This window comes from Puma concolor, chromosome B1 (assembly GCF_028749965.1).
Source record: "Puma concolor isolate L17-30 chromosome B1, mPumCon1.1.hap2, whole genome shotgun sequence".
In the NCBI taxonomy this organism is placed as follows: domain Eukaryota; kingdom Metazoa; phylum Chordata; class Mammalia; order Carnivora; family Felidae; genus Puma; species Puma concolor.
In genome coordinates this window covers 205,638,090-205,664,578 of record NC_141670.1, presented here as the reverse complement: position 1 = coordinate 205,664,578, position 26,489 = coordinate 205,638,090, and the positions used below count along the sequence as shown (strand labels likewise).

Here is a 26,489-nt window from a genome sequence, read left to right as displayed (position 1 = left end):
CCTCCATCTCCGAGGACTCTAGGGGGAGACCGGGAAACAGTCGGAGTTTGAGTCTTCAAAGATAGCGGCATTATTCAGGGGCTGTGTTTGGGCTGGTGGTACTTCACGGTGCCGGGAAATCTAGTCCAGTACACGGCCCACCAGCTTTTCTCTGCCGCGGCTGTGCTTAGCCACATGGATCACGACAACGCAGACAGACGGTCTCAGTCAAGCATTTTAAAATCATCTGCGAGTGTTACATAGACTCCCGTCTTTGCGAGACTGGGACAGAGCAGCAGAAAGCACAGCCTGCCCGTGATCGTGTGTCGTCTTACGGTGAAATGTGGTTATACTTTGGAACACATTGGAAGCAAGAATAAAAAGGAGTAAAAGAGTCATATTGGTATACTGATTTTCAGGGTTCCAAGAATACTGTCAGCAAGAGTAGAAGTAACTTGTTGGCAGAGAGTGGCAGATGGCTGTCTGGGAGTGAAGCAGTATCTTTCTTTCCTCTTTTTTATGGAGTTCAAAATACATACAAAACAGTGGTTTTTTGAGGTTGATTTAACTAAAGCTTTAAAAAAATGAAATTTGTCTTACAATTTTTTTTTCCAAATAAGCTTTTAAATTTTAGAATAGTTTTAGACTTAAAAAAAATTGTAAAGATGCATAGAGAGTTCCCCTCTACCTCACATCCGGTTACCCCAGTTCTTAGCATCTTACGTTACTGTGGTATGTTTTTCACAGTTGATGAATCAGTGTTAATGTACTTATTAACCTTCATTTTTATGTAATGTCGTTTTACTGTTCCAGCGTCCTGTAGAGGACACCAGATACCTCATTGCATTTCATTGTCATGTCTTCTAGGCTCCTCTTGGCCGTGACAGCCTCTCTCTCTCTTTTTTTTTTAACTTAGAAATTCTCCAGAATTTCAGAAACTTCTGGGCATCGCTATGGAACTCTTCCTGCTGTGCAGTGATGATGCAGAGTCGGATGTCAGGATGGTGGCTGACGAGTGCCTCAACAGAGTCATAAAAGTAAGCCCCTGTGAGCCGTGCTCTCCCAGCTGCGATGTGGCCGAGAGAACAGACCGTGTTTGGAGGGGCGGAGTCGCTCTGGATGTCCGCCGTCGTTCTTTCGCGGTTGCCAGCCTGCCTGTCGCCCCTGCTGACTCAGAAGGCCGGGTGTGTGCCTAAGTCACAGATGGGCTGTACTGGCAGCCGTCGGTGTTCTTGGGGAAAATGTCACTACAGACACCAGCTTCTGTGTGGGCTGAACCTCGAGCAGCCACAAGGCCCTGGGAGGGCAGGGGACAGGTGAATGCAGTCTGTCTGTGGTGCCTCTAGCTTCCCTTCCTTTGTCTGCTTTCCCTGTCCTGCGGAGACCTGGGTCGGGCAGTGCTGTGTGCCCATAAAGACGTGACTTCTGTCCCAGACCGGCTGGGGCTGGTGTGGTGGCACGGGGTGGAAGGAGTTCCCAAGGAGGGACGGCAGAGCCGGAATGCCAAAGCATTTGGGCTACAGGCAAGCTGAGGAGCAGGGAGGGGACACCTGTCTTCTTCTGTCACTGCTTCCTGAGGCCGACTTTGTGCCCAACATCACCAGAGCTTCAAGCTACTCTTCTTCTTTTTCTGTTCTCTGCTGCCTTTGAAGATAAAGGCCCTCTTCCACAATTCCTAATGTAGTGGAAAACTGTCCTTGTTTTTGTCATTCTGCCCTTCTTCTAGTGTCCCCAGCCCATCCCGGTCACTTCTCCTAGGCCACCTTTGAGTTTGTGGACGGGCCTTATGGGTTGTGTGTCCATACTTAGTCTCCCACCATAGGCCGTGGGCACCGAGGATGGGTCTCTGACACGGTTCTGGACACTTCCTCCAAAAGCCATTTCTTGGTAATGGTTCAGGAAAAAACGTACCTTGTTTCCTTCCCTGCAGGGGTCCTTGTTTTGTGGACCTTTCTGGTTTTCTTATTTTTTTCTTATTGCCTTCAGTTCCACTCGTGACACTTAGATAAGCCTTTGAGAAGAGTCTCCGTCTCTTGGTTTTCCGTGGAGGCTCTTTTCCCGGTGATGCTCACCTGGCCAGATGGACCAAGGACCCCGAGCTAACATAGGCTAGTTGAGTATTTCCCGTCTCGTTAGGGTCTTGATAAATCAAACTGTCCTTTGGAGTCTTTCCCGGGGCTTTCTCTGCAGCGTGGTCGCATTTTACGTTGGCCGAGCAGTTATCCTTCCTTCCTCCTTCACGGATCCAGCCTTCCTCCGGGAGAGGATCACCCCCCTCCTGCTACGTTCAGGGAGACGGAGGCACTTTACTGGGCTGATAAAGCATACGTGGATTTTGGGGTGAAGGAGAACTGCTTTTGAGCCTTTCCTCTGTCCCCTACCAACTGAACAGCTATGAGAAACGTATGTAAATCTGTGAGCCTCGGTTTCCTCACCTACAAAGGGAATCAGACAAGGTTTGGTGGTGTGCAGGAGTGTGTGTGTGTGTGTGTGTGTGTCTGTGTGTGTCTGTGTGTGTGTGTGTGTGTGTGAGGGTCAAAGGTGGTGGTGTAGGTGACGTGCTCAGCACCATCCTGGCCCCTCACTGGTCCTCCAGGTGGCAAGAGGTGTAGTCTTGTAATGATGAGATTCTCACATTCTCACCCCAGGAGACTGAGGGGCATGCGAGCGCACCAGCTGCCCTCTCTGCCGTCACACAGACTCCGCCGTCTTCAGGAATCCTTCCCTTCTGGGAGCGTGTTGTTTCTTGGCTGGCATGCTCTCTGGGCTCGGTAGCCACGGCGCCCAGCTCACTCTGTCAGGAGCAGCCTTAGGGAGGCCCTCCCCCATCTCTGGGCAGCCACCCGGTCTTCTCCTTCCGCCTGCACCCCCTGCTCTCGCTCGCACCCCGCCTCCCACTGCGACATATGCCCAGTGGCCAGGTACCCTTGCTCCCTGTGCCGCGTGACCCGTCGGCGACACATGTGCGTGGGGTCCCGCAGCGTATCTGCAGATGGCCTTTTTCAGTTGTGTTCACTTCCCTCCAGGCCTAAATATCCTGGCTTGCTTCTTTTATTCCTGCAGGCAGGGCCAGGCTGGGCTTTTTCTGATATTTCAGTTCTTAAATCTGATGCTTAGAATCACAGCACCTAAAGAGGGCACCATGCCTTGGTTCATGGCAAGAGGGAGACTTAGGAGGGCAGAGGGGACAGTGTGGCCCCAGAGTGCTCTGAGTTGACCATTGGACACGTAAGCTTTGTTCCATTTTTAAGCCTGTCCTCTTCAGTGACCTGTTTCTAAGAGCCGCTGGACAGAATAGCTTGGTGAACGTGTGGTGGTTGTCGGCCGTGACGCTGGCTCGTGACCTGAGGCCTGGCCACCTCCCTACTTTTGTCCCATTTCCTCTGTGTCAGGCCTCCCAGGGCAGAGGTTCAAAGATTTCCTGTTATGTCCCTGGACGTTAAGACGAGGTCAGCCTCTCTCAACTTCTTTCTGCTTACAGTCGGCATGGTGAGGTTTGGCTGCACTCGGATCCGTGCCTCCCCAGATGCTCTGGTCTGCAGGTTCAGCAGGCTGGGACGGGACCAGGTCTGGCTTGATTTGCTGTCACTGCGGCAGAGGAAGGACAGGCTTGGGAGCCCGCGGACGACCCCTCGGCTCGGTGTCAGGAAGGCAGGAACACAGACACCGTCACTGGGAGTCACGTCCTGGGCTTTGGTCTTCTGTTGAGTATTGCTGTGCTTCTCATGAGGACCGGGCTCAGCGTGGCCTAAGCAGTGGGATGCGTGGTGCTTTTCATTTATGTAGGAAAATGCCCGGCGTGGCCCAACACATGCTCCTGCCTCGTGACTTTCAGTCTCAGGTGGAGAAGCATCTTTTTACAGAAACAGTTCAGTACATGGCACAGACTCTAAGTTCTGAGAGACGTCGGCAACTCCTCATGGCAGGCAGGAGCTCGAGGTGACTTCGTCTGGGGAGGCAGAGAAGGCTTCCTGGAGGTGGTGGTGAGTGAGGAGATGGGGGGCTTCTTGACCACTGCACAGCTGCCTCTAGGAGGCGCAGGAAGCCTCTGCAGGCTCTCAGAGGAGGGTGGCTCCGGTGTGTGTCATCGGAGAACGGGGGTGTTGAGGGCCAGTTCCGAGGGTTTGTACTTCATTTGGTAGAGGATGAGGAGCTCTCAGATTTTCGACGTGGTCAGCGTGGAGCTTTATTTTGGAAGAGTAGCCTTGTGACAGTGTGTGCCTGCCTTGGAGGGGAGAGGGACCTGGGCACTGAGGATCCACGTGGGAGGTTGAGTAGTCCAGGCCTGGGAGAGTGAGGTCTGGGCCAGGACGGTGGCCCCGGGAGCGTGAGCGAGGAGGCAGAGGCGGGCTGTCACAGGCTCGATTTGGCAGCTGAGCGGGTATGTCTGCTTCAGTGTGGAAGGTTCAGGAGCAGGGAAGGGTCAGATTGCTGTCCCCAGGGTCTGGGAACCCCGATTCTGTGCTATTAGGGGTTTGAGGGTTTGTTTTCTCTTGTTACAAACTAAATTCGAGATTAGCTTATAAAACATAACGTGAAATAAAACTTGGGATATACCTTCTGGTTTTATTTGCAAGTAGTGCCTTAATATATGTTTTGGTGTGTTCATTTAAGGATTTTTAGTAGAAGCTGAAATGGAAGGATTAGGATTTAAAAATTTCTGAGATATTGGGGTGCCTGGGTGGCTCAGTTGGTTAAGTGTCCGACTTCTGCTCAGGTCATGATCTTGCGGTTCGTGAGCTTGAGGCCCTCATCGGGCTCTGTGCTGACAGCGTAGAGCCTGGAGCCTGCTTCAGATTCTGTGTCTCCTTCTCTCTTTTCCCCTCCCCTGCTCGCTCGCTCTCTCTCTCTCTCTCTCTCAAAAAATAAATAATAAACGTTAAAAAAAAGAATTAAAAGAAACATTTCTGAGATATTGTTATACTTTGGAACCTCCCCAAATGGAGCTCTGCTTTTGACTTTTTAAAGCTCACCGAACTAGTAGGTGAGTCACCCGAGTTTTACTCAGACCAGCTCAGGTTGTAGCCATCATATGCTGTGTATCACATGAGAGAAGCTTGGTTTGAGGCTTGGTTATGTCTCTGCTGTCTTCTTGGTGGACAGGCCATCGGCAGTACCGTTTCAGAGGAGAGGGTTCCCAGGGCAAGAGTGGGGGCCAGGACTCTTTCCTTCCCTTCCATCCCGAGAAGCCCTCTCTGACATGGGCTTTGTGCGGGCAAGCTGGTGGTGGCTCTCAGCCATTCTCACTGGGTTGAAGTTGACCTCCTGGCCATTAGTTTTGGTTTGGCCCCTAAGTGAGCAGGGATGGGGGCGAGAAATGTGTTGTGAGGAGCACGAGGCTCCTCGCTGGCTGTGGGTTCTGAGCCATGGGGCTGGGAGCACCCATGCGTCCAGGGAGGACCTTGGGAAAGGACAAGGGCTCTGTGCCCGCCAAGACGTGTGTTCCCACGTCGAGCGAGGGGCTCTCATCTTCCAAGTGGACTCCCTGCCCTGCTGGCACCACAGACCTCATTCAGGCCATTGCTAATGTTGGTTCATCTAGCAGAATGCACTTTAATGAAGAAAAACCTTTCAGGTGTTTTCTTCTCTTGCTGAAGACCTGTAAAGGGTTTGATATAAGAGCATTAGAATGAATTTGAACCATCTACCATTTAACCTCAGTATTATGTAGTATTTGATTATAGATCAAGTTGAATTCTTTTGCTTCTGTGTTTTTATTCAGGTGAATGACCTGTGTCTAGTTTATTCAGTATCTTCCCAAATATATGTGCCTCTTTCTTAACGAGCAGGCTCTTGGTTTCGTTGCTCTTCTGTTCTACTTTGCCCCCGAAGTGAAATTTTAATTGCCTTTTAGTTTTCTTCCGGGCTGCTGCTGGAATGAGCCTTCTGCGACCAGCTCTCTTGTGTTCCGTTGCAGGCGCTGATGGACTCGAATCTTCCGCGGTTACAGCTTGAACTCTATAAGGAAATCAAAAAGGTAGGCTTTTGTTTTCTCTTACTGAAGGAAGTGGTAACTGTGTCACTGCATGGAGCGGTAGACGTGAACTCTTGTCTTTTATTTAGTAAGTGGGAATGTGAGAAGGAAATGCTGTTTGGTAAAGCAGACTTCACTGTTTTATTTTTCTTTGCAAGGTTGCTCTTCATTATTTCATTATTTATGAGAGGAGATGGGAATTAGTTTCTGTATCTGTGTAAGTGAAGCCCCTCGGCCGCGACGTTTCTGCAGTGGTTACGCTTGTGCGTGGCCTTGTCTCTAAAACGTAGAAATAAGCAATAAACAGATGCTCTTGTGTCTGTGAGGACCCTTTGGTGCATAGTGTCCCTGACTCTGAAATGTAACGTGTCACTCTCCCCGCCCCCCCCTCCTCAGAATGGCGCTCCCCGGAGCCTGCGTGCTGCCCTGTGGAGGTTTGCGGAGCTGGCTCACCTGGTTCGGCCTCAGAAATGCAGGTAGGCGGCGCGCTCTGGCCTATTAGCGCTGTGCGTTGGTGGGGAGCCAGCTCCTGTGGATTCTGTACCTCTCAGCTCAAGTGTCTTCCCTGAGCTCCGGCTAACGCTGTCCACCACTGCCTTCCACATCGTGGCCGGTGTTTCCTGCTTCTGTTCTCATCATAGCACTTCTCAGAAGCACTCTGGGACACTGTCGGTGTGCGTGTTCATTTTCTGTCCACCCACGCCCCCAAGAGACAGAGGCACGCCCCCCAGGATAGTGGGGTCTTCCCTGTGTGTCCTCTGTGGCAGCACGGCCCCGGTGACCGTGTCTGCACGTGCTCGTCGCCGAGCAGATGCTCATCATGTGGTTGAAGGTTGAGAACCGGTCTCATCATTGCTTGCCGTAGGAATTCTCTAGAAATATGCCTTTGTCTCTCATATGGGTTCGAACTGTGAGTGTTAAACTGAATAAAGTTTGACTGGTGGCAACAGTCTGTCCCCAGTGGATTGAGAATCAAAAGAAGTCCCTGGTTTTTAATCTGTGCCTTCTTCTCCTTAACCAGCAAGACTGATGTCCAGAGGCCCTGGGCTGCGTCCCGGAGGAACCGGTGCAGGGGCCCCGACCCTCACTGTTAGTGGGAAACCACGATTTATCCCACTGATTTTGAGTTGAACAAGAATCTTATGTGGCTGTGGAGATACATCACTAAGGAAATTTCTTTTTATGCAACTTTTTTCTTTTACTATCCATATTTTGAAATTTTTTTTATATCTTTGAAGCAGCACATCCCAAGTTCTCCACACAGCAGCCCAGGTGACCTTAAAAAATGTGATCGGGTCATGTCATTTCCTTACTTAAACTTTCTACTGAAAGTCATTTCCCAGAGCTGTTGAGATAAAATCCGGACTCCTTACTCGGGGAGGTCTTGCCTCCACTGACTACCATCTCGGCCACTGTCTGTTAACACATTGGCCTGATGTTGCTTCTTTGCACGTTTCTTTGTTCCTTGTGGCTGGTTTATTTTTTTCAGGCAAAATAGTCCCTTAGTCCCAGGTGTAGGCCTGCTCTTCTCCGCCACCAGAGGGCGCCTGTTCACACTGGGCGCGTGTTTGTGAGGGGTCTCCTGTGGTTTCCGCTCTGCTGTCCAGTGACTCCCTTCTCCTGCATCCTGCACGGTCTGCTTTTCCTCTCTGGAGGGCCACGTCTTATCTCGAAGACCGTATTTAGTTTGGACACTTAAAAATATTTCCTTGCAAAGCTCCTTTTCCAAGAAAATGTTTCATTTCTTAACTTTTATTTGTTACCTATTATTTTCTGATTTAAAATATGAATACTTCACTGTTATAATTTACTACGAACGGTTTTTCAAACAAGGTGAGAGTCCTGTGTGATTACAGAGAAATGAAGGATGAACGTCTCCCAACATTGGAACTTGGTGTGCATTTAGCCCCCCCTGATCTTTTTGTCTACTTTCTGTTAAGGACTGTTTTGCATATGAAAACTGGCTCTTCCCTAACAGGTACTAAACTAATTGTTTCTATTCCTCAGTAAAGTAGACCTGGAAGAATAACTCATGTTCCTTTCATACATGCAGGCCTTACTTGGTAAACCTTTTGCCTTGCCTGACTCGAATAAGCAAGAGACCCGAGGAATCTGTTCAGGAGACCTTGGCTGCAGCTGTACCTAAAATCATGGCTTCTTTTGGCAATTTTGCAAATGACAATGAAATTAAGGTACGATTATCACCGTAAGTCACAAATGTGAATGAGTCTTGTGGGCTTTTTGGACAGGCCATCGTGTGAGAGCACGTCTTGAGTTATATTGTGCTTCATAATTTAAGTTAAAATGTTTTTAATTATTTCTTATTTATTTATTTTTTTTTTCAACGTTTATTTATTTTTGGGACAGAGAGAGACACAGTATGAACGGGGGAGGGGCAGAGAGAGGGGGAGACACAGAATCGGAAACAGGCTCCAGGCTCTGAGCCATCAGCCCAGAGCCTGACGCGGGGCTCGAACTCCCGGACCGCGAGATCGTGACCTAGCTGAAGTCGGACGCTTAACCGACTGCGCCACCCAGGCGCCCCATGTTTTTAATTATTTCGAGGCACACAGACAGCTTCTTTCGATTTCTTCTTTCTTATTGTGGGGTAGAGTTAAGTAAGGAGATGGTTTATAGATGCAAATTCAGAAGGTGGTTTTCTAGAACAGATTGGTTCTTGGTATATTAGGTGGACTCCTTAACCTAGCTGGGGAGAGGTGACTGTCCCAGAAGTGCAGGCAGGAGAAAGCTCACTGATGGTCCCCTGCAGCCAGTGGGGACCACTTGACCTCTGTTCTGTGCCCAACAAGCAAAATAAGCAGCCTCCACACTCATGTTTGTGTTTTATTTAGTTTAAATTTTTTTTAAGTTTGTTTATTTATTTTTGAGAGAGAGACCGAGAGAGTGAGCCTGGGAGGGGCAGAGAGAGAATGAGGGAGACAAAGAATCCCAGGCCGGCTCCATACTGTCAGCACAGGGCCCGATGTGGGGCTTGAACTCACAAACCGTGAGATCACGACCTGAGCCGAAACCAGGAGCTGGACTTCTAACCGACTGAACCACCCAGCTCCCCCTGTGTTTTATTTTTAATGACCAGAAATTGTGACCCTGCCACATGAGGATTCTTGACTTCCTCCTTTTTGTGGGCCATTCCTTTGTTAGTGTTTCTTTTGGCATTTCCATCCACATTTCTAGATAACATGCTATATAGCATATATATCGTAGCAATATACAGCTAGGTGGCTTGGTTTTTTTTGTTTGTTTGTTTGTTTTGTTTTTAAATGAGTGATAAATTTAGTTCTAACTGGCTCCCATCTTCTTACTATAGTTACGTTAGTATTCAGCGTGGCATTTCATGCCCAAGTAATAGTCACAACAATGTTCCATGCTAGGATTCTATTTCTTTGTAGAACTTTTTGGTTTTTTGGGAGTTAATAATTGCCTCTTTTTTATTTTGCTTGTTATTCTTTGGCCATTGATATCTTCTCATACTTTCCAACAGCTTTGTAAAATGTGTCTCAGTGCAATTCTGCACATGGCAGACCATGTATTGGGTCCATTTTCTCCACCAGAGTCCTCTGACCTAGAATTCTCCAGCTATCTGCCTCGGTCTGGTCCGGATGCTCTTTAGGCCTGAGGTGCAGTTGTATCTTCAGACTTTTCTTTGCTGTCATCCTAGGAATCGTTTTTGCTGCTTTCCTTTTGGACGCCTGATTTCTGGATGCCATACCTTTACCTTTCTAGGCATACTTCCTTGTTTTGATGGAATTTTGTGTCATCTCTTATTTCTGTTTTCCTTTTCTTTTTTCTGTACTTTCTAGACGTCCATCTCAAACCCTTCTGTTGTGTTCGTTAATATCTAAGAGCTCCTTGTGTCCAGAATGATTATGTTTTCTGGCATCCTCTTCCTGCTTCATGAATATACTCTTCTCTTTCTGAGGATGGATTACAGTTTTCTTGACAACTTTTTTTGACTTCTGTTTCTTCTGACTTCTTCTGTTCTGGTCTTTCTCTGTTACGTTGGCACTTGTGCATTTAGATTTGAGTGAGACTCTAAAAAGCTGATTGGAAGCAGGTGTATGGTGGGGACTTGTCCCCTGGTGAGCTTTCCGAGGTGATGGATGGTGAGCCTGCTTTCCCTCTGTGAGTCTGCTTCTTTCGGGGTCGACTATTTTTAGGATGACATTTTATCTTTTTTGGTTTATTAGCTGTAACTCTTTGTTGTGCTTTTAATTGTTACCTGGTTCTTACGTAAGATAGTTTTCAAACTCGTGAAAGTAGGCGATCACGCCTTTTTTGGATATTTTTGTTAAGACTTACATGGCCACCATTGGTATTCTAGCACCATCTCCTTTGGGTCAGCCTGTTGCTTCAGAGACCAAGGCGTCTTCTCCTGCTCCTTAGGAAACACCCGCGGGCATTGTGCTGCTGCAGTCCAGCTTGTTCGCGGGTGTTGCAGGCCAGGAAGCACCTCCCGGTGACACTAGCAGCACAACTGCAAGCCGTCCCTCAGGCTAGGACGTGGCTCTAGTTGGTGACTACTCTCTTCTCCTTGACTTTGTCATTTTCATTTTCGTTGTTGTTGTCATTGTTGTTTTTTACTGCCTTTATTTTCCAGTGTCATTTGCTGACCCTGTACCCAAATGCTGTGGGCACACCTTTTCCAGAAGCTCAGGTGTTCACTCTTGGGTACAGGACGTACGTCCTGAACAAGGTCCCTACTTACAGTTTATAGGGAAGTAAGTAGACTGCATGTTTGCAGACTGCTCTGGAATGTCCCGAATTTGGGATGCTACGGGAAAGTCCATTTGTTTACAACCTACACTCTGTGAGAATTTGGAGTACGTTTTCTGAAATAAAATGATAAGCTTCATAGGAGTTTGGTTTATCTACTTGGACTTGTGTTTCCCTAGGTTCTATTGAAGGCTTTCATAGCGAATCTGAAGTCAAGCTCGCCTACCATTCGGCGTACTGCAGCTGGCTCAGCAGTGACCATCTGCCAGCACTCCAGAAGGACGCAGTACTTCTATAGCTGGCTACTGAACGTACTCCTGGGTAAGATGCAGCGTGGTTGGGATTTTCCCCACCGTGTGGCACAGTCTCTCGCATTTGCCTGACACAGAGCTTTTTTTTTTTTTTTTTTTTTAATTAGAGCGTGTGTGCAGTGGGAGGGGCTGAGGGATAGGGAGGGAGAATCTTAAGCAGGTTCCACACTCATCGCAGAGCCTCGTGCAGGACTGGATGCTACGACTCTCAACCCAAACCAGGAGTTGGACATTCAACCAACTAAGCCACCCAGGCACCCCCTGAGACAGAGCTTTTAAATTCTTTAAAATCGGGCACCCCTCATCTCCCAGCCCCGGCCCTTTGGCACCGGCTGACCACTGAATGGGAGCTATGGGGAGGCTGCCGTGAGCCCACGTCGGGCCTTTGTGATGGCTAGGAAAGGGCCCCTTCTCTAGGACAGCTCGCAGGGCAGTGGCTGTGAGGCAGCGTGCCACCCCGCGCACCTGGCCTGGCCCTCGTGCCGCAGACTGCACACTGTACGTGCCAGCAAGGAGCATAGTGAGTCCCTGAGGCCTCTCGCAGGCTCCCCGTGCAGGTGTGGGTCTGCTCCCGGTTTCTCCTGTACTTGGGGTGGTTGTGGAAATCAACGCTAGCCAGTGCTGAGGGGGCCGTGTGGACATTTGATATGAAAGAACTGCCTGCCTTTCAGATGCAGCCAGACTCACTCTAACGGGCCTCGCTCAGCCCAGGACGTAAAGCTGCTCCTTTAAAGCCACTCCCGGAGTTTGGCCTGAAGATGAGATACCTGTGTGTTTTTCCACAGTAGTGTTTGTCCATCTTGATTCCTCACTGCCAACCTCGTAATACGGTTCTCCTGTGGATCTCTTCTTTTAAACAAGCGAAGCTGTGAATCTCCAAGCAGATGATGATAAGAAATCTTACTGCTGCCTTTCTAGGCTTGCTGGTTCCTGTTGAGGACGAACACTCTACCCTCCTGATTCTCGGAGTGCTGCTCACGTTGAGGTATTTGGTGCCCTTGCTGCAGCAGCAGGTCAAGGACACGAGCCTGAAAGGCAGCTTTGGGGTGACACGGAAAGAAATGGAAGTCTGTCCCTCAACTGAGCAGCTCATCCAGGTAGGAGCCACGTGGCGCACTCTAGTGCCTGTATATAAATGACATTCAGAGAATCAAATAATTTGGAAGAGAAATGGCAGAGCCGAGGATTAATAGTCTCTGCAGCTGGGCCACCTGGTTCCGATCCTAGGTCACGACCCCTAGCTGTGTGACCTCTGTATGGCACATTCCCTGCATGAAGGTAATCTCTCACGAGGCTACCGAGAATGCTGTACCCTGTTTGTAAAGCCAGGACTTGTGAAATGTGCTCATTCGTACAGTAAGTATTTATTGAGCATCCACTGTGTGCTTGGCACTAGGGCAGGTGCTGGGGATGCAGTGGTGAGCTCTTTCGGTGTGGTCTCTGCCCCGGAACCCGTGGTCTGGTGTACTGGTCTCTCTACCCGGGGAGTTAGGAACATGGTCCCCTGGGGCATAGGAACAATATGTTAAAACTTCTCTTTGCAGTATAGAGAAACCCTGTATACATTCTGATACGATGTGATCAGCAGCTGACTTCAGCAGTTGACTTCATTCTTTGTGGTGTGCTCATCCAGGTTATTTTGTTAACCTTGAGTGTGGCTGCGTTTCAAGCAATTTCATAAGCTTGGCTTAACACGTTAGGGTTTTCACCATATTTCGTGTACTGGATGCTACTGAAGCCCTTACCTTTCCTGTAAGTCACATGGTCATATGGTGTATATAGGAGTCGAGGCATACAACCTGGGGTCTTGAGAGGGGTGCCTTGGTTCTGTTTTCTGCTTTCCACATATCGATGACGTTGTAGTTCATAGGTATTTATTTGGGCCAAGTGGACTTATGAGTTGTGTCCCTTACCTAAACTTTGTAGGGTACAAAATTTTAAGTGGCTTAAAATAATTCTTGCATAGAATTGATGACTCGAAGGTAATGCTTTAATGATTTAGGCATTGAGTTAGGTAATATTTGTAAAGTGCTTAGAATATTTCCTGGTGCGTGGTAAGGCCCTGGGAGTGCTGGTTAATGAAAAATAACTGAGAAGGAGCAGGCTCTAACAAAGTTTGGGGTCTGACAGTTCACTCCAACCAGCCGTCCTTCTGCTGTCTTCTAGAATATCAGTAATGACGTTCTCAGGAGATATGACGATTACATATTGCCCTCTCAAAAAACCATTACTGAATGTTTTAGTGAGTAAAACAGGTTTTCTAGAGGTAATAATACATTTAAAAAATGGTTATTTCATTCTTATCTTGCTTGTTTACGTTTTATTATGGTGATTTCCAGACATACAAACGCAGGTGGAATAGCCTTTAGTAATTATCGCCTGTGTTAATAATTATAAACTCAGGGTCAATTATGGTTCTCTCATTATCCCTTTTTTTGCATTATTTTGAAGCAAATTCCAATCATTGTATCTTGAAGTATACCAGTTCGTATCCTTCTTTGTTTTTACAACTTAATGACAATGCCATGGTCACACCTAAAAAGAAAAGAACATTTCCTTAACATCAGTCATCCACTCATCCTGTCAGTTGTTTACTTTATTCTTTTGGAATCAGTATGCAAGTGAGATTGGCTGACAAGGACCGTGACTCTCTTTGGTCTGATGGTCACTTCCATCGTGAGTCCATTTGTTGAAGGGACACATTGTCCGGTGGCAGTCCTGGCCGTCTGATTGTTACAGTTTTGTAAGTGAACATATTTGTTTTCTGTATTTCCTATAAATTGATAACCAGCTAGAGTCTTGTCAGATTCAGTACACATTTTATGATGTGCATGATATCTGAGCTCTGTAAGTACTCGTATAATATTTTAAAATAAATACGTAAGTACTGCAGTTCCATACTCAGAATTTTTTTCTGATGTTTAAAGAAATGCTGCTTGGTCAAGAAACCTTGGAGATCATTAGTCTACTGGGAGAAGCAAGCCAATAATCACTAGACGGCGTGGTGAGGCGGTGGGTTCGGGGTGCTCTGGAAGCACAAGTGAGGAGGCCCCTGCATGACCAAGGTCAGGGAGGTGTGGCCGAGAGGCTTGGTTACGAGCTGATGGTGATGGTGGGTAGGATTTGACCAGACGCCCGGAGGTGGGAGAAGTTTATAGGCAGACACTACAGCCTTTGCCAAGTCCAAGGAGTGAGCATGCGTGTGCAGATGGGAACCGATGTGGGTCCCACGAGGTCTCAGGGCTCCTCGCCGATTAGCAGGGGCGCTGGTGAAAGTCGTGTGAGGCTAGAGGGATGTTGGAAACTACGTCAGACTGGGGCAGCAGTGATCCTGGGAGGACCGAGTGAAGGGTATGGGGTGCGGAGCTTAAGTACTCATCTTCTTAATGGTGACTTTTCTCCAAAGTGAGCAAATGATACTGCACAGCACTGAATGAGCATGCAAGACACGATTATCTCTAAATCATATTTTAATCCATTTTCTTTTGGCTGATAGCCATTCTGACTTAAATTGTTTTGAGTAAGAAGTTCAACTCTGCCAATGTAATTTAGCTAACTACAGTATATTTAAATAGAACTTAAAGTAATCCTGAGCCTGGCTAAATTATAAACTGTAAAGTAAGTGTGGGCAAAATATAGATACTTTAAAAACATTTTTTGTTTAAAGTTTGTTTATTTTGATAGAGAAAGCTTGCGCAGGAGTCGGGGAGGGTCAGAGAGAGAGGGAGAGAGAGAGAGAATCCCAAGCAGGCTCCATACTGTCAGATCAGAGCCTGATGCAGGGCTTGATCTTAAGAACCTTAAGATCATGACTTGAGCCAAAATCAAGAGTTGGACGCTTAACCGAGCCGCCCAGGCCCCCTGGATACTTTTAGATATGCAAGAACTTAGTTTGCTTATCATTGTATGCTTTTTGAAAAACTTATTGGAAGGTGTATTCCAGCAAAATGAGAAATAGATACAAAAAAAGAGGAAAGCCTGAAATCCATAAGCCAAGACCTAACAACCCAGAAATGTGGTAGAAGTATTGTAGGAGGGACTGGTGAGCAGCAAACCATCCAGATTGGGAACGGGGCTTGGAGGAGCTCCACGAAACTGCCCACAGCGAATGTCAGGATTAAGAAGCCGGGAAAAAGGCGCGTGTATGTATTTACAAGGAGGGGAAAGAGCAGTGAAGAGCAGTTCTAGGAGAACCAGGAAGATTCATTAAAGGGTGTTATGCTCCAGCTACGAAGCAAATTCCAGTGTCAACTAATTTTAAGCAAATCTTGGGTTATGAGAAAAGAGAATCTGTTTATTATCTTTGGGACATTCTCTTTTAAGTGACACAGCACTAGTAAAAATGAAATGTTTCTTTTTGGGTCCGGTCACACGAACGGCCTTTGCAGTAAATAGTGTGTATGTACACATGATAAGATACATGCTGGAGTTTTGTTTGTTTTATTTATTTATTTATTTATTTTTTCCAACGTTTACTTATTTTTGGGACAGAGAGAGACAGAGCATGAACGGGGGAGGGGCAGAGAGAGAGGGAGACACAGAATCAGAAACAGGCTCCAGGCTCCGAGCCATCAGCCCAGAGCCCGACGCGGGGCTCGTATTCACGGACCGCGAGATCGTGACCTGGCTGAAGTCGGACGCTTAACCGACTGCACCACCCAGGCGCCCCCATGCTGGAGTTTTAATATTTATTTGCGTTAATTTATTTTTGAGAGGGAGACAGAGCATGAGTGGGGGAGGGGCAGAGAGAGGGAGACAGAATCTGAAGCAGGCTCCAGGCTCCAGCTGTCAGCACAGAGCCCGACGCAGGGCTTGAACTCACAACCATGAGATCATGACCTGAGCCAAAATCAAGAGTTGGACGCTTAACTGACCGAGCCACCCAGGTACCCCTTCATTCCATTTTTAGACTCAACTTCTAGGCAAAGCACATATGATTTAAATAGTGTTACATAGTATGTAAATGGTATAAATCTTAGTATGAAGTACCGAGGGGCGCCTGGGTGGCTCAGTCGGTTAAGTGTCCGACTTCAGCTCAGGTCATGATCTCACGGTTAATGGGATTGAGCCCCACGTTGGGTTCTGTACTGGCAGCACAGAGACTGCTTGGGATTCTCTCTCCCTCTCTCTGCCCCTCCCCTGCTTGCGCTGTCTTTATCTATCTCAAAATAAATAAACATTTTAAATAATTAATAATAATAATAGTATGAAGTAATGATGCTAACAGAATTTGGGAGGGGGTAGATGAGTAAAGGAAGTGTGAAGTGCTTATTTCTTCATTTTACATAGAAAGTTTGTCGAAAATAAATGGCTTCAGAAATCAAGGTAGAAGCCGATTATCGTGAGCAGGGTGCAGTGACCTTCCTCTGCAGGGCCAGCTGTTCAGCTCTACCACTGTGGCAGGAGGGCCACCACGGACGATAGATGTGGCTGTGCACCCCCCACCCCCCATCTGTCCAGAAACAGGTGGTGGGCAGGTTTGGCCCGTGGACTGTAGTTGGTAGACCCGAGGCCCGTGGTGATAGAGGCTGTCCTCAGAAGAGCTAGACACAAATGATAAAAAGAAGCTGCCTCTGAGATATTTACTTTTTGTTTTATCCCCTCTGTACTGTTTTTTTTTTTTTTTTAATGTGTATTACTTTTAGGGTATTAAAGGTAGTGCTGCCCAATTCACCAAATAAACACGCAGGGTGCCAGTTAAATTTGAATTGCAGAGAAATCGTAAATAATTTTGTGGTGTAAGTATGCCTGAAATTGCACAGGACAGAGTTATGCTGCAAAATTATTCATCTAAGAATCAAATTTGACAGGGTGCTTAGTATTTTGTCCGGCAACTCTAATTAAAGGGAAAGAGAGGGGCACCCGGCTGGCTTAGTCGGGAGAGCATGTGACTCTTGATCTTGGGGTCATGAGTTTGAGCCCCACGTTGGGTGTAGAGGTTACTGAAAAAAATAAAATTAAATTAAAATTAAAAAAGAAATAAAGGTAACAGAGTGCAGTGTGTTCGTATAACGTAATATAGTATTAAGAGCACTAGGAAAATTGGATGCGATGCTTTTAAAATGAAACTCTTGGGGTGGTTGGTGGCTCAGTCGGTTAAGCATCCAACTTCAGTACAGGTCATGACCTAGAAGTTGGTGGGTTCGAGCCCTGCATCGGGCTCTGCGCAGACAGCCCGTAGCCTGGAGCTTGCAGCCTGCTTCAGATCCTGTGTCTCCCTCTCGTTCTGCTCCTCCCCAGCTTGTGTGCGCACTCTCTCTTTCTCTCTCTCTCAAAAATAAATGAATAGACATTAAAAACAAGGTTTGGAAACTTTTTTTCCGTGGTGCTCAGGACAGTGCCTCTTGCATTGATTGTGGGACCAGCTGCAGTTGCCACGGACGGGAGCTTTCTTCTCCCTTCCTGCTCGCTGGTTGGGCAGAGGCAGGTCTTCATTAGCCTGTGTGACACTTGTGGAAGTGCCTCATTTTTGTAAGGAGTCAATCTGACCATGGACAACGTGCCAGGAATTTAGAACACAGCACGGAAGCCGTGACCACGTTGGTAGACACGATGGAGACGTTTCTAGGGGGAGAAATTAAGGCACAAATTTGCTAACATAAGACTCAAAAGCAGCGAACCCTACGACACGTTTTAGAGACCATGCTGATGACACTCGTCCCTGTGTTTCCAGGTTTACGAACTGACCTTGCATTACACTCAGCACCAAGACCACAACGCCGTGACTGGGGCGCTGGAGCTCCTGCAACAGCTCTTCAGGACGCCCCCTCCCGAGCTCCTGCAGGCCTTGACCGCGCCGGGCGGCGGGCAGCGGAGCGGCGTGCAGTATGGGCCCGGCGGCCGGAGCCGCAGCGGCAGCATCGCGGAGCTCCTAGGTATGTTCTCCGGCGGTCGTCCCCACGACGCCCTGCTTCCCTCACCGGACGGGCGGCCGGCCCGCCCTGTGCCGAGCGGGGCGCCCTTCGGGCCCTCGGAAGCCTAAGCTGTAGACAGGAAGACGGAAGTGTGGCGAGGTCAGGTGACAGAACGAGGCCTGCGTCTAAGGCCGGCTTCTCGACTCTGACCCGGCTGCCTCCACATGCCATCTCATCCGTCGTGAAACGAAAACTGTAGGGAAAGTGTTTCCAGGACCCTCGTGTCGCGGCCCAAGATGGGATCTTCAAGTCTTTGTAGGGGCTTTAGAGTTCCTTTCTGCCCTTGAGGGCAGACGTTAGGAAACCCCTTCCTCTGCCCCCCCCCCCCCCCCACCACTCTTCTTTAAGCCTTTGGGGACGGGGCCCTAATCCCTGCACGGTGCTGCCCTGCAGACTGACCGCTGGTTTTCCTCCAGCCCCGGTGGGCCCTGTCTGACCTGGAGTTGCCCGTGGGAGCTGGAGTAGATGGGGACCCCGAAGCGTGGCCTCTAGCACTGGATCTGGCACAGAGGAGGCTCCTGTGGCTTTTGCTGACTCCAGGCTTCACCTGGGCCCGGCGGCGTGTGGTCGATGTAGCGCAGCGCGTGTGTGGCACGGCCTTTGCTCACGGCGTTGACAGCCGAGAGGGTGTGACTGGAGGCCTAATTGCTGCCTCGTTCGAACATAAATGTTTGCCTGAACCATGAGCAGAAAATGAGAATGTGCCTGTTCACGGCCCTGTGTACTGAAGAATCCTTTCCTCTGTGGAATGCACACCTTACGAAAACACTTGCTGGAAATACTAATTTCTAATGATTGTTTCCAATGAAAATTTATATTTGATTATTAATTGACCAGATAATCTGAGATTTCTAATGTCTTTCATTTGACTTTTTAAATGCACTTTATTTGAGCTTCTTTGGTATTTTAGGGCCCATCTTTAGATCTGTGTATTTGAACGTTGATATAATTTTCATGTGTCAAAATTAAAGCGTTGTGCTGTGGTGGTTCAGCACTGCCTGTGGAAATATGTTCGTACATTCTCTAGTTTTAAAACTGAATCAAGCTTTTTGAAGATTTTCAAATTCCTTCTGGATTTTAACAGCTTGTCACCTTACTTTCATCTGTCATTTTCTGTGATTTACAGCCGGAGGGGGTTCTTCATGCAGCCCTGTCCTTTCAAGAAAACAAAAAGGTGATTATTTCAGAACTCAGAGTCTTATGTTGGGTCTCACTGCTTTTTCTGTATTTCTGTAATGCCTTCGACTGTGCCTGTGTCTCTTCTCAGCAGAGTGATTGTATTTATAAACATTGCTGGAATCTCATAACTGGGCCTGAATGGTTCTGTAGGGTGGCCTTGGAAAATTGCTTGTATATCAGAATCGTTGTGTCATAAATTTCTAATGCTTTAGGTCAGGGGTCAGCAAACTTTTCCTGTAAAGGGCCTCTGGTGGGCCTTCCTGTCTCTAATCGGTTCAGCTCTGCCTTGGGGCGGGAGGCAGCCGTAGCCCGTAGCCGTGGCCTGTGCTCAGCAAAGCTTTATTCACAGAAAGGGGCCTGTCCTGGTTTGCCTACTCCTTCATAGAGTCTGTGTTACGTTTTATAAAACTAACTTCCTTTTCTGTGAATTTTGTTTAGTATTAGTCAGGAATGATGTCTGCCTAATTATTTGGTTAATTTGGGCCTGATTATCATTTTTCAACCCTATTTAGCTTTGTACATGCCGGAACATTCTGATGCAATTTGTTTCTATTAAATCACAGTGTTTTGGATCTGTAGTGTGATAGTTTTGGTGCACATTAACACTTTACGACACCAAGTATTTTATTTTCTGGTCTGGATCTCCATAGGAAAGAATTGCTGCCATTTTCTGTTTCGAAATCTTAAAAGACTAATCTTTTTTTACAATTTATTGAGGTATGATTGGTATACAACATATATTTTTTGAGTGTTTGAGAGCCTAATGCCTAATACTGTTTGCAGTATCGAATGGGATCTCAACAGGAATAATATTCTACCTTGACTGGATTAAGTAAACATTTCCTAGAACTTAGAATCAATAATATTTGGGCCATGATAGTGGCATACTTGATCAGGTTTGGGATTGTGGTGAAATACCGAGATTGTTTGAAGGCCACGAGGCTTCCGGGAAAGGGACTTTTCAGGCAGGTGGCTAAGTTGCTCTGAGACTTGCCTTATTGCTTAGTCACCTTCCCTGTGAAGAAGACACAGGTGGCTGACTCCCACCACTGAGATGAGTTGTTTCCTTCTGGCCAGAAGGTTGTTGTGTCCTCAATATCTTTTTTGTTTTTCTACAATTTTGTTTTGTTTTGTTTGTTTTCCTTTTTCATGGGGAACCTGTGGTTTTTAAGCTTTTTTGATATAGTTGCAGAATCCTTTTTTTTCAAGTGAGATCTACAAATCTGTGGGAGACAGAAGCAGAGTGGATGTTGAATGTAGGATGGCAGGGCGGGGGTGCAGCAGCCTTGACCTTGCACCCTTTGAGGTGGGCTCTTTGGGTCAGAGTGGCAAACCCCTGATTCCAAAGACAGCGACTGCCCTCATTAACACCCAAGTGCACAGGGTGGAATTTTAATTTGCTTCCTCAAGGTAAACCACTTGCTCTGTAATAAAGGACTCTATTAGTAGATTAATCAAGTTGCCATGTTAATTTTATCTAGAGTTTGGGTATCCTTTGCTTTTTCTTTGCCTTTTTTCCCCCTTTAATGTCATATCTGTATAGATTTCTGGACGTTATCACACCTAGGGCCTATTTCTTGAAGAGTAGTGAAGTTAGAAGTCAGAAATTGCCAATAATGACTTCTATAGTGTCATCTAATGACCTCTGAGTAATGTAACCATAATGATTTAATTAGTCCAATTAAATCGTTACGGCTTTTTTCTTTTTTCCTACTAATATGCTATAAATTGACATAATTTGGAAACCAAGAACTGATAAATGTATTTTTAGGACTGTGCAGAAGATGAACCTTATCCCATCCTCCCAGATCAAGTTCTGATTGTCAGCCACAGAGTCTGGCAACTTAAAAGAGAACAGAACAGGAGAATAGGAAAAGAGAAAAGAGAACAGAAAAGACCTTCAGGGTCTTTCTGTTTTGTTTTTGAACTCTTTTTGTTTTTAAGTTTTTATTTTAATTCCAGCTGGTTACCACGTAGCACTATGCTAGTTTCGGGTGCATGGTAGTTACATATGTGCTCTGGTTGCCAACAGAATTGGTTCCAGCCGTAGCTAACAATCTTCAAGATTAAATAATAATATAAATTATTAAAAAAACCAGGTCTAAGTCAGTAAATACTTATTAATTATTAAAATATTTGGTGTTATAGTTTGAGAATCATTGCTTTTAACTTTGTTCCATGTAGGTTTATTGATTTTAATAATATCTAAATATCATATTGTGGCTTCTTTGTGTTTAGCACACTAGACATATAAAAATACTTTTATTTAAAAATATATTTCATATACTCTTATATGAGAGAGTGAACTAAATATGCTTATGATTTGCCGCTTAGAATGTGCATCTGTTTGATTTTTAAAGTCCTTCGTGTAGCAAGCTTAAGGACTCTTGCTACATCATTTCCTAGGGAAAGTGCTCTTCGGAGACGCAGCAGCCTTGGAGGATGACTCCGAGTCCAGGTCGGAGGGCAGCAGCCCCGCCTTCGCAGGTAGCTCTGAGGGAGGGGCAGTGGTGCTCCCCTCCCTCCTCTCTACTGGCCCCTTCCCTGCACCTTCCCTACCCCTGTCCTGCCCCTCCTGAGGGGTAGCGGTGAAGCCAGCTCGCTCGAATGGTGGCTAACCCATGCTTCTTTTCGAGCATTTACTTTGAAACGTGTCTGTGTGTTTTCTTGCATCAAATACTTGCTATTTTCCTTGGTTTAGGCTCTTTTAAAATTAGGTTTATGCTCCCTGAGCATAAGTCTTCTTATGTAGTAGGGGATGGTAGGTAAGTGTCTCATGAATTACAGGGATTGTGAGGGTAAAATGGGATTAAAATTGTGGATAGTTTAACTTGAAAGAAATTTACATTTCTTACAGATTCTTATTCACTTTATGAGTGATAAGTGTTGCTTAAGATACTAATAACTGGATTAAATGAGAGTGGTTTGGATTGTACAGTCCTATCCAAAAGATTATTTTTAGACAGCTGAAATAAGGCTAAGGTATTTGGGAAGGAAAATCTGAAAAATTCCAGTGGTGATTATTTATCTATTCACTTGTACAAAATAGAAATAGATTTTTTTTTTTTTTTTAGTTACAAAAATAAAACAAAATTACAGCCGTCTGCAGTATTGTTGAGCTCAAGGGCTCACTGGCCCTTGGGGCCTCCAGGAATGACCCCTGGTAACAGCTTGGCGTAGATCTTCTTGTAGTGAATTTTATGTGGTGTGTGTGTGTCTTTTTAGTGGGAATTTAAAAAAAAGCAGGAAAATGCTCTGCGCATTTGCTGGACAGGAGGGTAGGACTGGCTTAGCGGTCTTGAGCAGGGTCTGGGGAGAAGGAAAGCCCACCTCACAGAGACGGTGACTTTCTGTCGTTTCTGAGCCCTGCTGGCTGAGAGTGCGCAGACGCCCCGCCTCGCATCCCAGGCCAGGCCGCCTGTGAATCACAGAAATCTTTATGTGTGGCTCCAAGCCCTGGCTGGAGCTGTTGCTCAAGGACTTGAAGTGGTTATGTTACTGAGCGTGCTTCAGGTTTTACAGTGAAATCCCACTTCAGAATATTGACAGCATTTAAAACTATCTGCTGAGAATCCTTATTTTATTAATATGACATGGTAAGAGTAAAAAAAGGTAAGTCAAGAATACAGTGAAACACAATTTTAGTCATGTTTGAAGAATGCACTGTTGTCTTGCTTTTGAAATATACTAGTTCACATTTTCATGGTATTTCACGATTTTTTGCAGTTGAAACATTTGGTGACAGTGAATTTGGGGGTATTTTGTGAACATTTGATTTCAATGTCCCTGTTGAACGTTTTTCCTGGCCCTTTGAGGAATGAGTGTTTCTTTGTCTTCAGCCTCAGTCAAGGGTGAGATTGGTGGTGAGCTGGCGGCCTCTTCTGGAGTCTCCACTCCTGGCTCCGCCGGTTCAACTGCCGACTCCGTGGGGCACGACATCATCACCGAGCAGCCCCGCTCACAGCACACGCTGCAGCCGGACTCGGTGGATCTGACCGGCTGTGACTTGGCGAGCGCTGCCACCGACGGGGATGAGGAGGACATCCTGAGCCACAGCTCTAGCCAGATCAGTGCCGTCCCGTCTGACCCAGCCATGGACCTGAACGATGGCACCCAGGCCTCCTCCCCAGTCAGTGACAGTTCCCAGACCACCACCGAAGGGCCCGATTCGGCTGTGACCCCTTCAGACAGTTCTGAAATCGTAAGTGGGTGCAGAGGGTGCCCCGGTTTCTGCAGAGAGGCCTCGCCTGGAGGCCCAGACCCAGACCCTCCTGCCTATTTCCCTCTCCCCATGTGACTCACTAGTAAGAGTGCAGAGGTCAGCAGCTTAGGTCGTTAATGGAGAGTTCAAACCCACCTGAGAACCTCACTGAAGGAAATGGCTGAGTGGCATTTGTGTTGAACACGGAGGTCAGAAATTAGGTTAGTTGATGATATGAATGTTGCTAAAACTGCATTTTACATTCTGTAAGAACTTGTTGGGCACAGATCAAATCATTATTTAGTAAATCCATAAGGAGCCTGTTGGTAATAGATCTGTGGTCTTAATGCATTGTAATTAAAAACATTAATACTGTGCATTATTTTAATATTTTTTTGGCTTTTCAAAACCTCTTACAACATATCCCATCTTATAGAGCATGGATTTAAGTACTTCTGATCTCTGAGCTAGTGGACAAGAAACACTTCGGGGATGGTCTCATCAAAAAGTTCAGGAAAAGTTTAGACTGAGTTTGACACCCCATTTTTTTTAAGCAATTTGTACTATTAAGTGTTCTGTTAGTAGTTCATAGGTTTTATTAAGAACTTTTTTTTTTTTAGCTTGGATAAATGCAGAAGCATTGAATGACAAATCAGGAGATAAAACAGTCGCCTGTCCCTACTGAGCAGTTGTCAAGTTGTCGTGTGCATGGGATTTCTGATGGCCATGCAGATTAAGTTTCTTGGGTAGAGAAGGGAGCTCACTCCCGGTTAGGGTTTTAACTAGAAAACCTGGCCCCGGAGGACAAATAACTGGACCAGTGGGTAAGAAAAGCATGAGCAGGTTCTGACCAGTATGCAGGGAGGGGAAGGTCGGGGAGAGTGCTGGGTCAGGAGCAGTGTGTTAAGTGGGTGGGGCGGGGGGAGATTCTGGAGTGTGTTTATTGCACCAGTTTCCATGGGTATCTTGCCTCTTCACAGTGGATGATTTCTGGTGAATTTGTTAGAAATAGGAGTGAAGGACCATAGGAGATTCTGAAAACTTCTGGTCTCCCGAGGTTACCCAACAGTGCTGGGAGTAGGGCCTCTGCGGGTCTCTCTGGCCTGTAGAGAATGAACATCTTTCCTTGATAATTTCCACATTGGTGTAGTTCTTTCTAGTTTATGAGGTACTTCCATGTCCCATACGTAATCATTAATTATTTGCTGAACAAATACATGGAGCGCCTGTTAAGCTCCAGGGATTGTTCCCAAGCCGGGCATAAGTAGAGGGCGCAACATGCAGAACTGCTCGCAGAAAGCTAACATCCCAGGGTGGGAGTCGCAGAACTCCATATGGGGCCGGACAGCGAAGATCTTTGGCTTTCTGAGCCATACTGCCTGTGTCACATAGTCCTCTCTGCTGCTGTGTGAAAGCGGCCATAGACAGTATGTCAATGAACTAGCATTCCAATAAAACTTCATTTATAAAAACAGGTGGCGGGCCAGGTTTGGTCTTTAGGTCATAGCTTCATTGTCCCTATTCTAGAGCGTGTGCGTGTGTGTGGGGGGCAGATAATAAGCCAATAATCAGTCAATCAGTACGTAAATAAATAGGTGGTGATAAGTGCCATAGACAGAAGAAGCAAAGTGAAGGGGCTGGGGAATTTCCTCGTGAGACAGCTCAGCGTGGTGGTTCAGGGGCCTGTTGCAGGGAGCCACCAGAATGTGGACCTGTCGTTGACTCGCTGTGCAGTCTGGGGCACTTGTGTCCCCTCTTGCCTCAGTTTTCTCATCCATAGATTGAGGACAGCAGTACTTGTGCCTTAAGGCTCACGGAGGTTACAGGAGCCCAGACGTGTCAAGTGCTTTTTGATCCTGCCTGGCATGTAGTAAGATATTCACAAAGTATTGGTTTTTGTCATGGTAGGATTTCTCATTGTAAGTTTTCTTTTTTTTTTTAACTGAGGTAAGGTGTTTTTTTTTTTAATAAACTAACTAGGATAGTGCAGGAAATTGTTTCTTTTCTGGGTTGCTTTTGAACATGTAGCTTGACGTTTTTTATTTAATTGTAAGGATTTGGAATGACTTTTTAAAATGATACAGAATTTACTTCAGTAATTACTCGTGTACTGAGTGAGGTTCCATCATTCAGTTTTTCAGGCAAATTACTTGGGATTTCAAGTGAATGTGAATATTTTATTTTGCAATATGGAATCATAATCCAAGTTTTGGCTAAGTAGATGACATACTGTGTCCAGAACTTAGTTGATTTAGTCCTAGCAGCTTCGAAGCTTAACCTGGTGTAGTGTTAGGTTTTTGTCTAAAAGATTTCCCTCATTTTTGACTTACTATAAAATTTTCTTGTAAAGACAAAGATTTTTTTTTTTTTAATGTCAAAAAGAGAAAATTTCAGATTGGAATTTATTTTGAATTTTTATAGCTGTGAAGCTTTTTATAATGTAGTAGCAGTGTGTGGTCAGCGAACTGGATTTTATGTGCGTGCATGTCTGTGCATTTAAGGAAGTGACCTTTGTGTTAGTACATAAGATGCGGTCCCTGTGATTTCTGGCTGTGCCTTTGCCTACCCACGTTGGAGAGCCTGTCCCTCGGTGACGTCCCATCTGAACCTTCACCAGCCCCTCTCGAACCGTGCAGGTGTTAGATGGGGCCGACAGCCAGTATTCGGGGTTGCAGATTGGACAGCCACAGGACGAGGATGAGGAGGCCGCGGGCGTTCTTCCGGAGGAAGACGTAGATGCTTTCCGAAACTCCGCAGCTGGTACGTGGACTTCCGTGGTGCGCTGTGGAGCCGTCTTGTTTTCGACCCCAACGTCTCAGTTTTACCGTGGCTTCCTAGAAGATGTCTTTGTTTTCTGAGTTGTAAATAGCAGATGAGGAAGATCAGTTGAGGAATGACTGTCCTTTTTCTTGATCTAAGTCCTATACTTTCATGTGGGCTTTGTGTAAAAATGTATATTTGCTATTTAATTGGAAACTTGTCACTCAGTCCCAGTCTCTCTGATTTTGAAGCCCTTCAGCAAGCACATTTATTGAAAAGCATGGGCCACAGCCGGAGGCCCTCCGACAGCAGTGTGGATACGTTTGTTTCAAGAGACGAAGCTGCCGAAGCAGGAGATCAAGAAAACAAGGTGAGGTAGTGAGGCCTGAGCCCACTCAGCATTCTGAGCTCACGTGAACGCTTGAGACCGCCGTGGC

General features: G+C 46.5%; 1 protein-coding gene across 4 annotated transcripts in view; it reads left to right on the top strand.

The window, feature by feature from the left end:
- The window catches only part of HTT (huntingtin), a 147,275-nt gene that overhangs the window by 22,750 nt on the left and 98,036 nt on the right, over positions 1-26,489 (top strand). For 3 of the 4 annotated variants that reach the window (XM_025921615.2, XM_086705563.1, XM_086705564.1), the window contains exons 3-14: positions 896-1,016; positions 5,897-5,956; positions 6,350-6,429; positions 8,007-8,145; positions 10,867-11,008; positions 11,917-12,095; positions 17,672-17,873; positions 19,039-19,086; positions 21,498-21,578; positions 22,931-23,292; positions 25,929-26,052; positions 26,304-26,422. In XM_025921615.2, coding sequence (XP_025777400.2) covers positions 896-1,016; positions 5,897-5,956; positions 6,350-6,429; positions 8,007-8,145; positions 10,867-11,008; positions 11,917-12,095; positions 17,672-17,873; positions 19,039-19,086; positions 21,498-21,578; positions 22,931-23,292; positions 25,929-26,052; positions 26,304-26,422 — 1,657 coding nt within the window. The remainder of the gene's footprint in view (positions 1-895; positions 1,017-5,896; positions 5,957-6,349; positions 6,430-8,006; positions 8,146-10,866; positions 11,009-11,916; positions 12,096-17,671; positions 17,874-19,038; positions 19,087-21,497; positions 21,579-22,930; positions 23,293-25,928; positions 26,053-26,303; positions 26,423-26,489) is intronic. The other variant, XM_086705562.1, reaches the window with a different exon arrangement.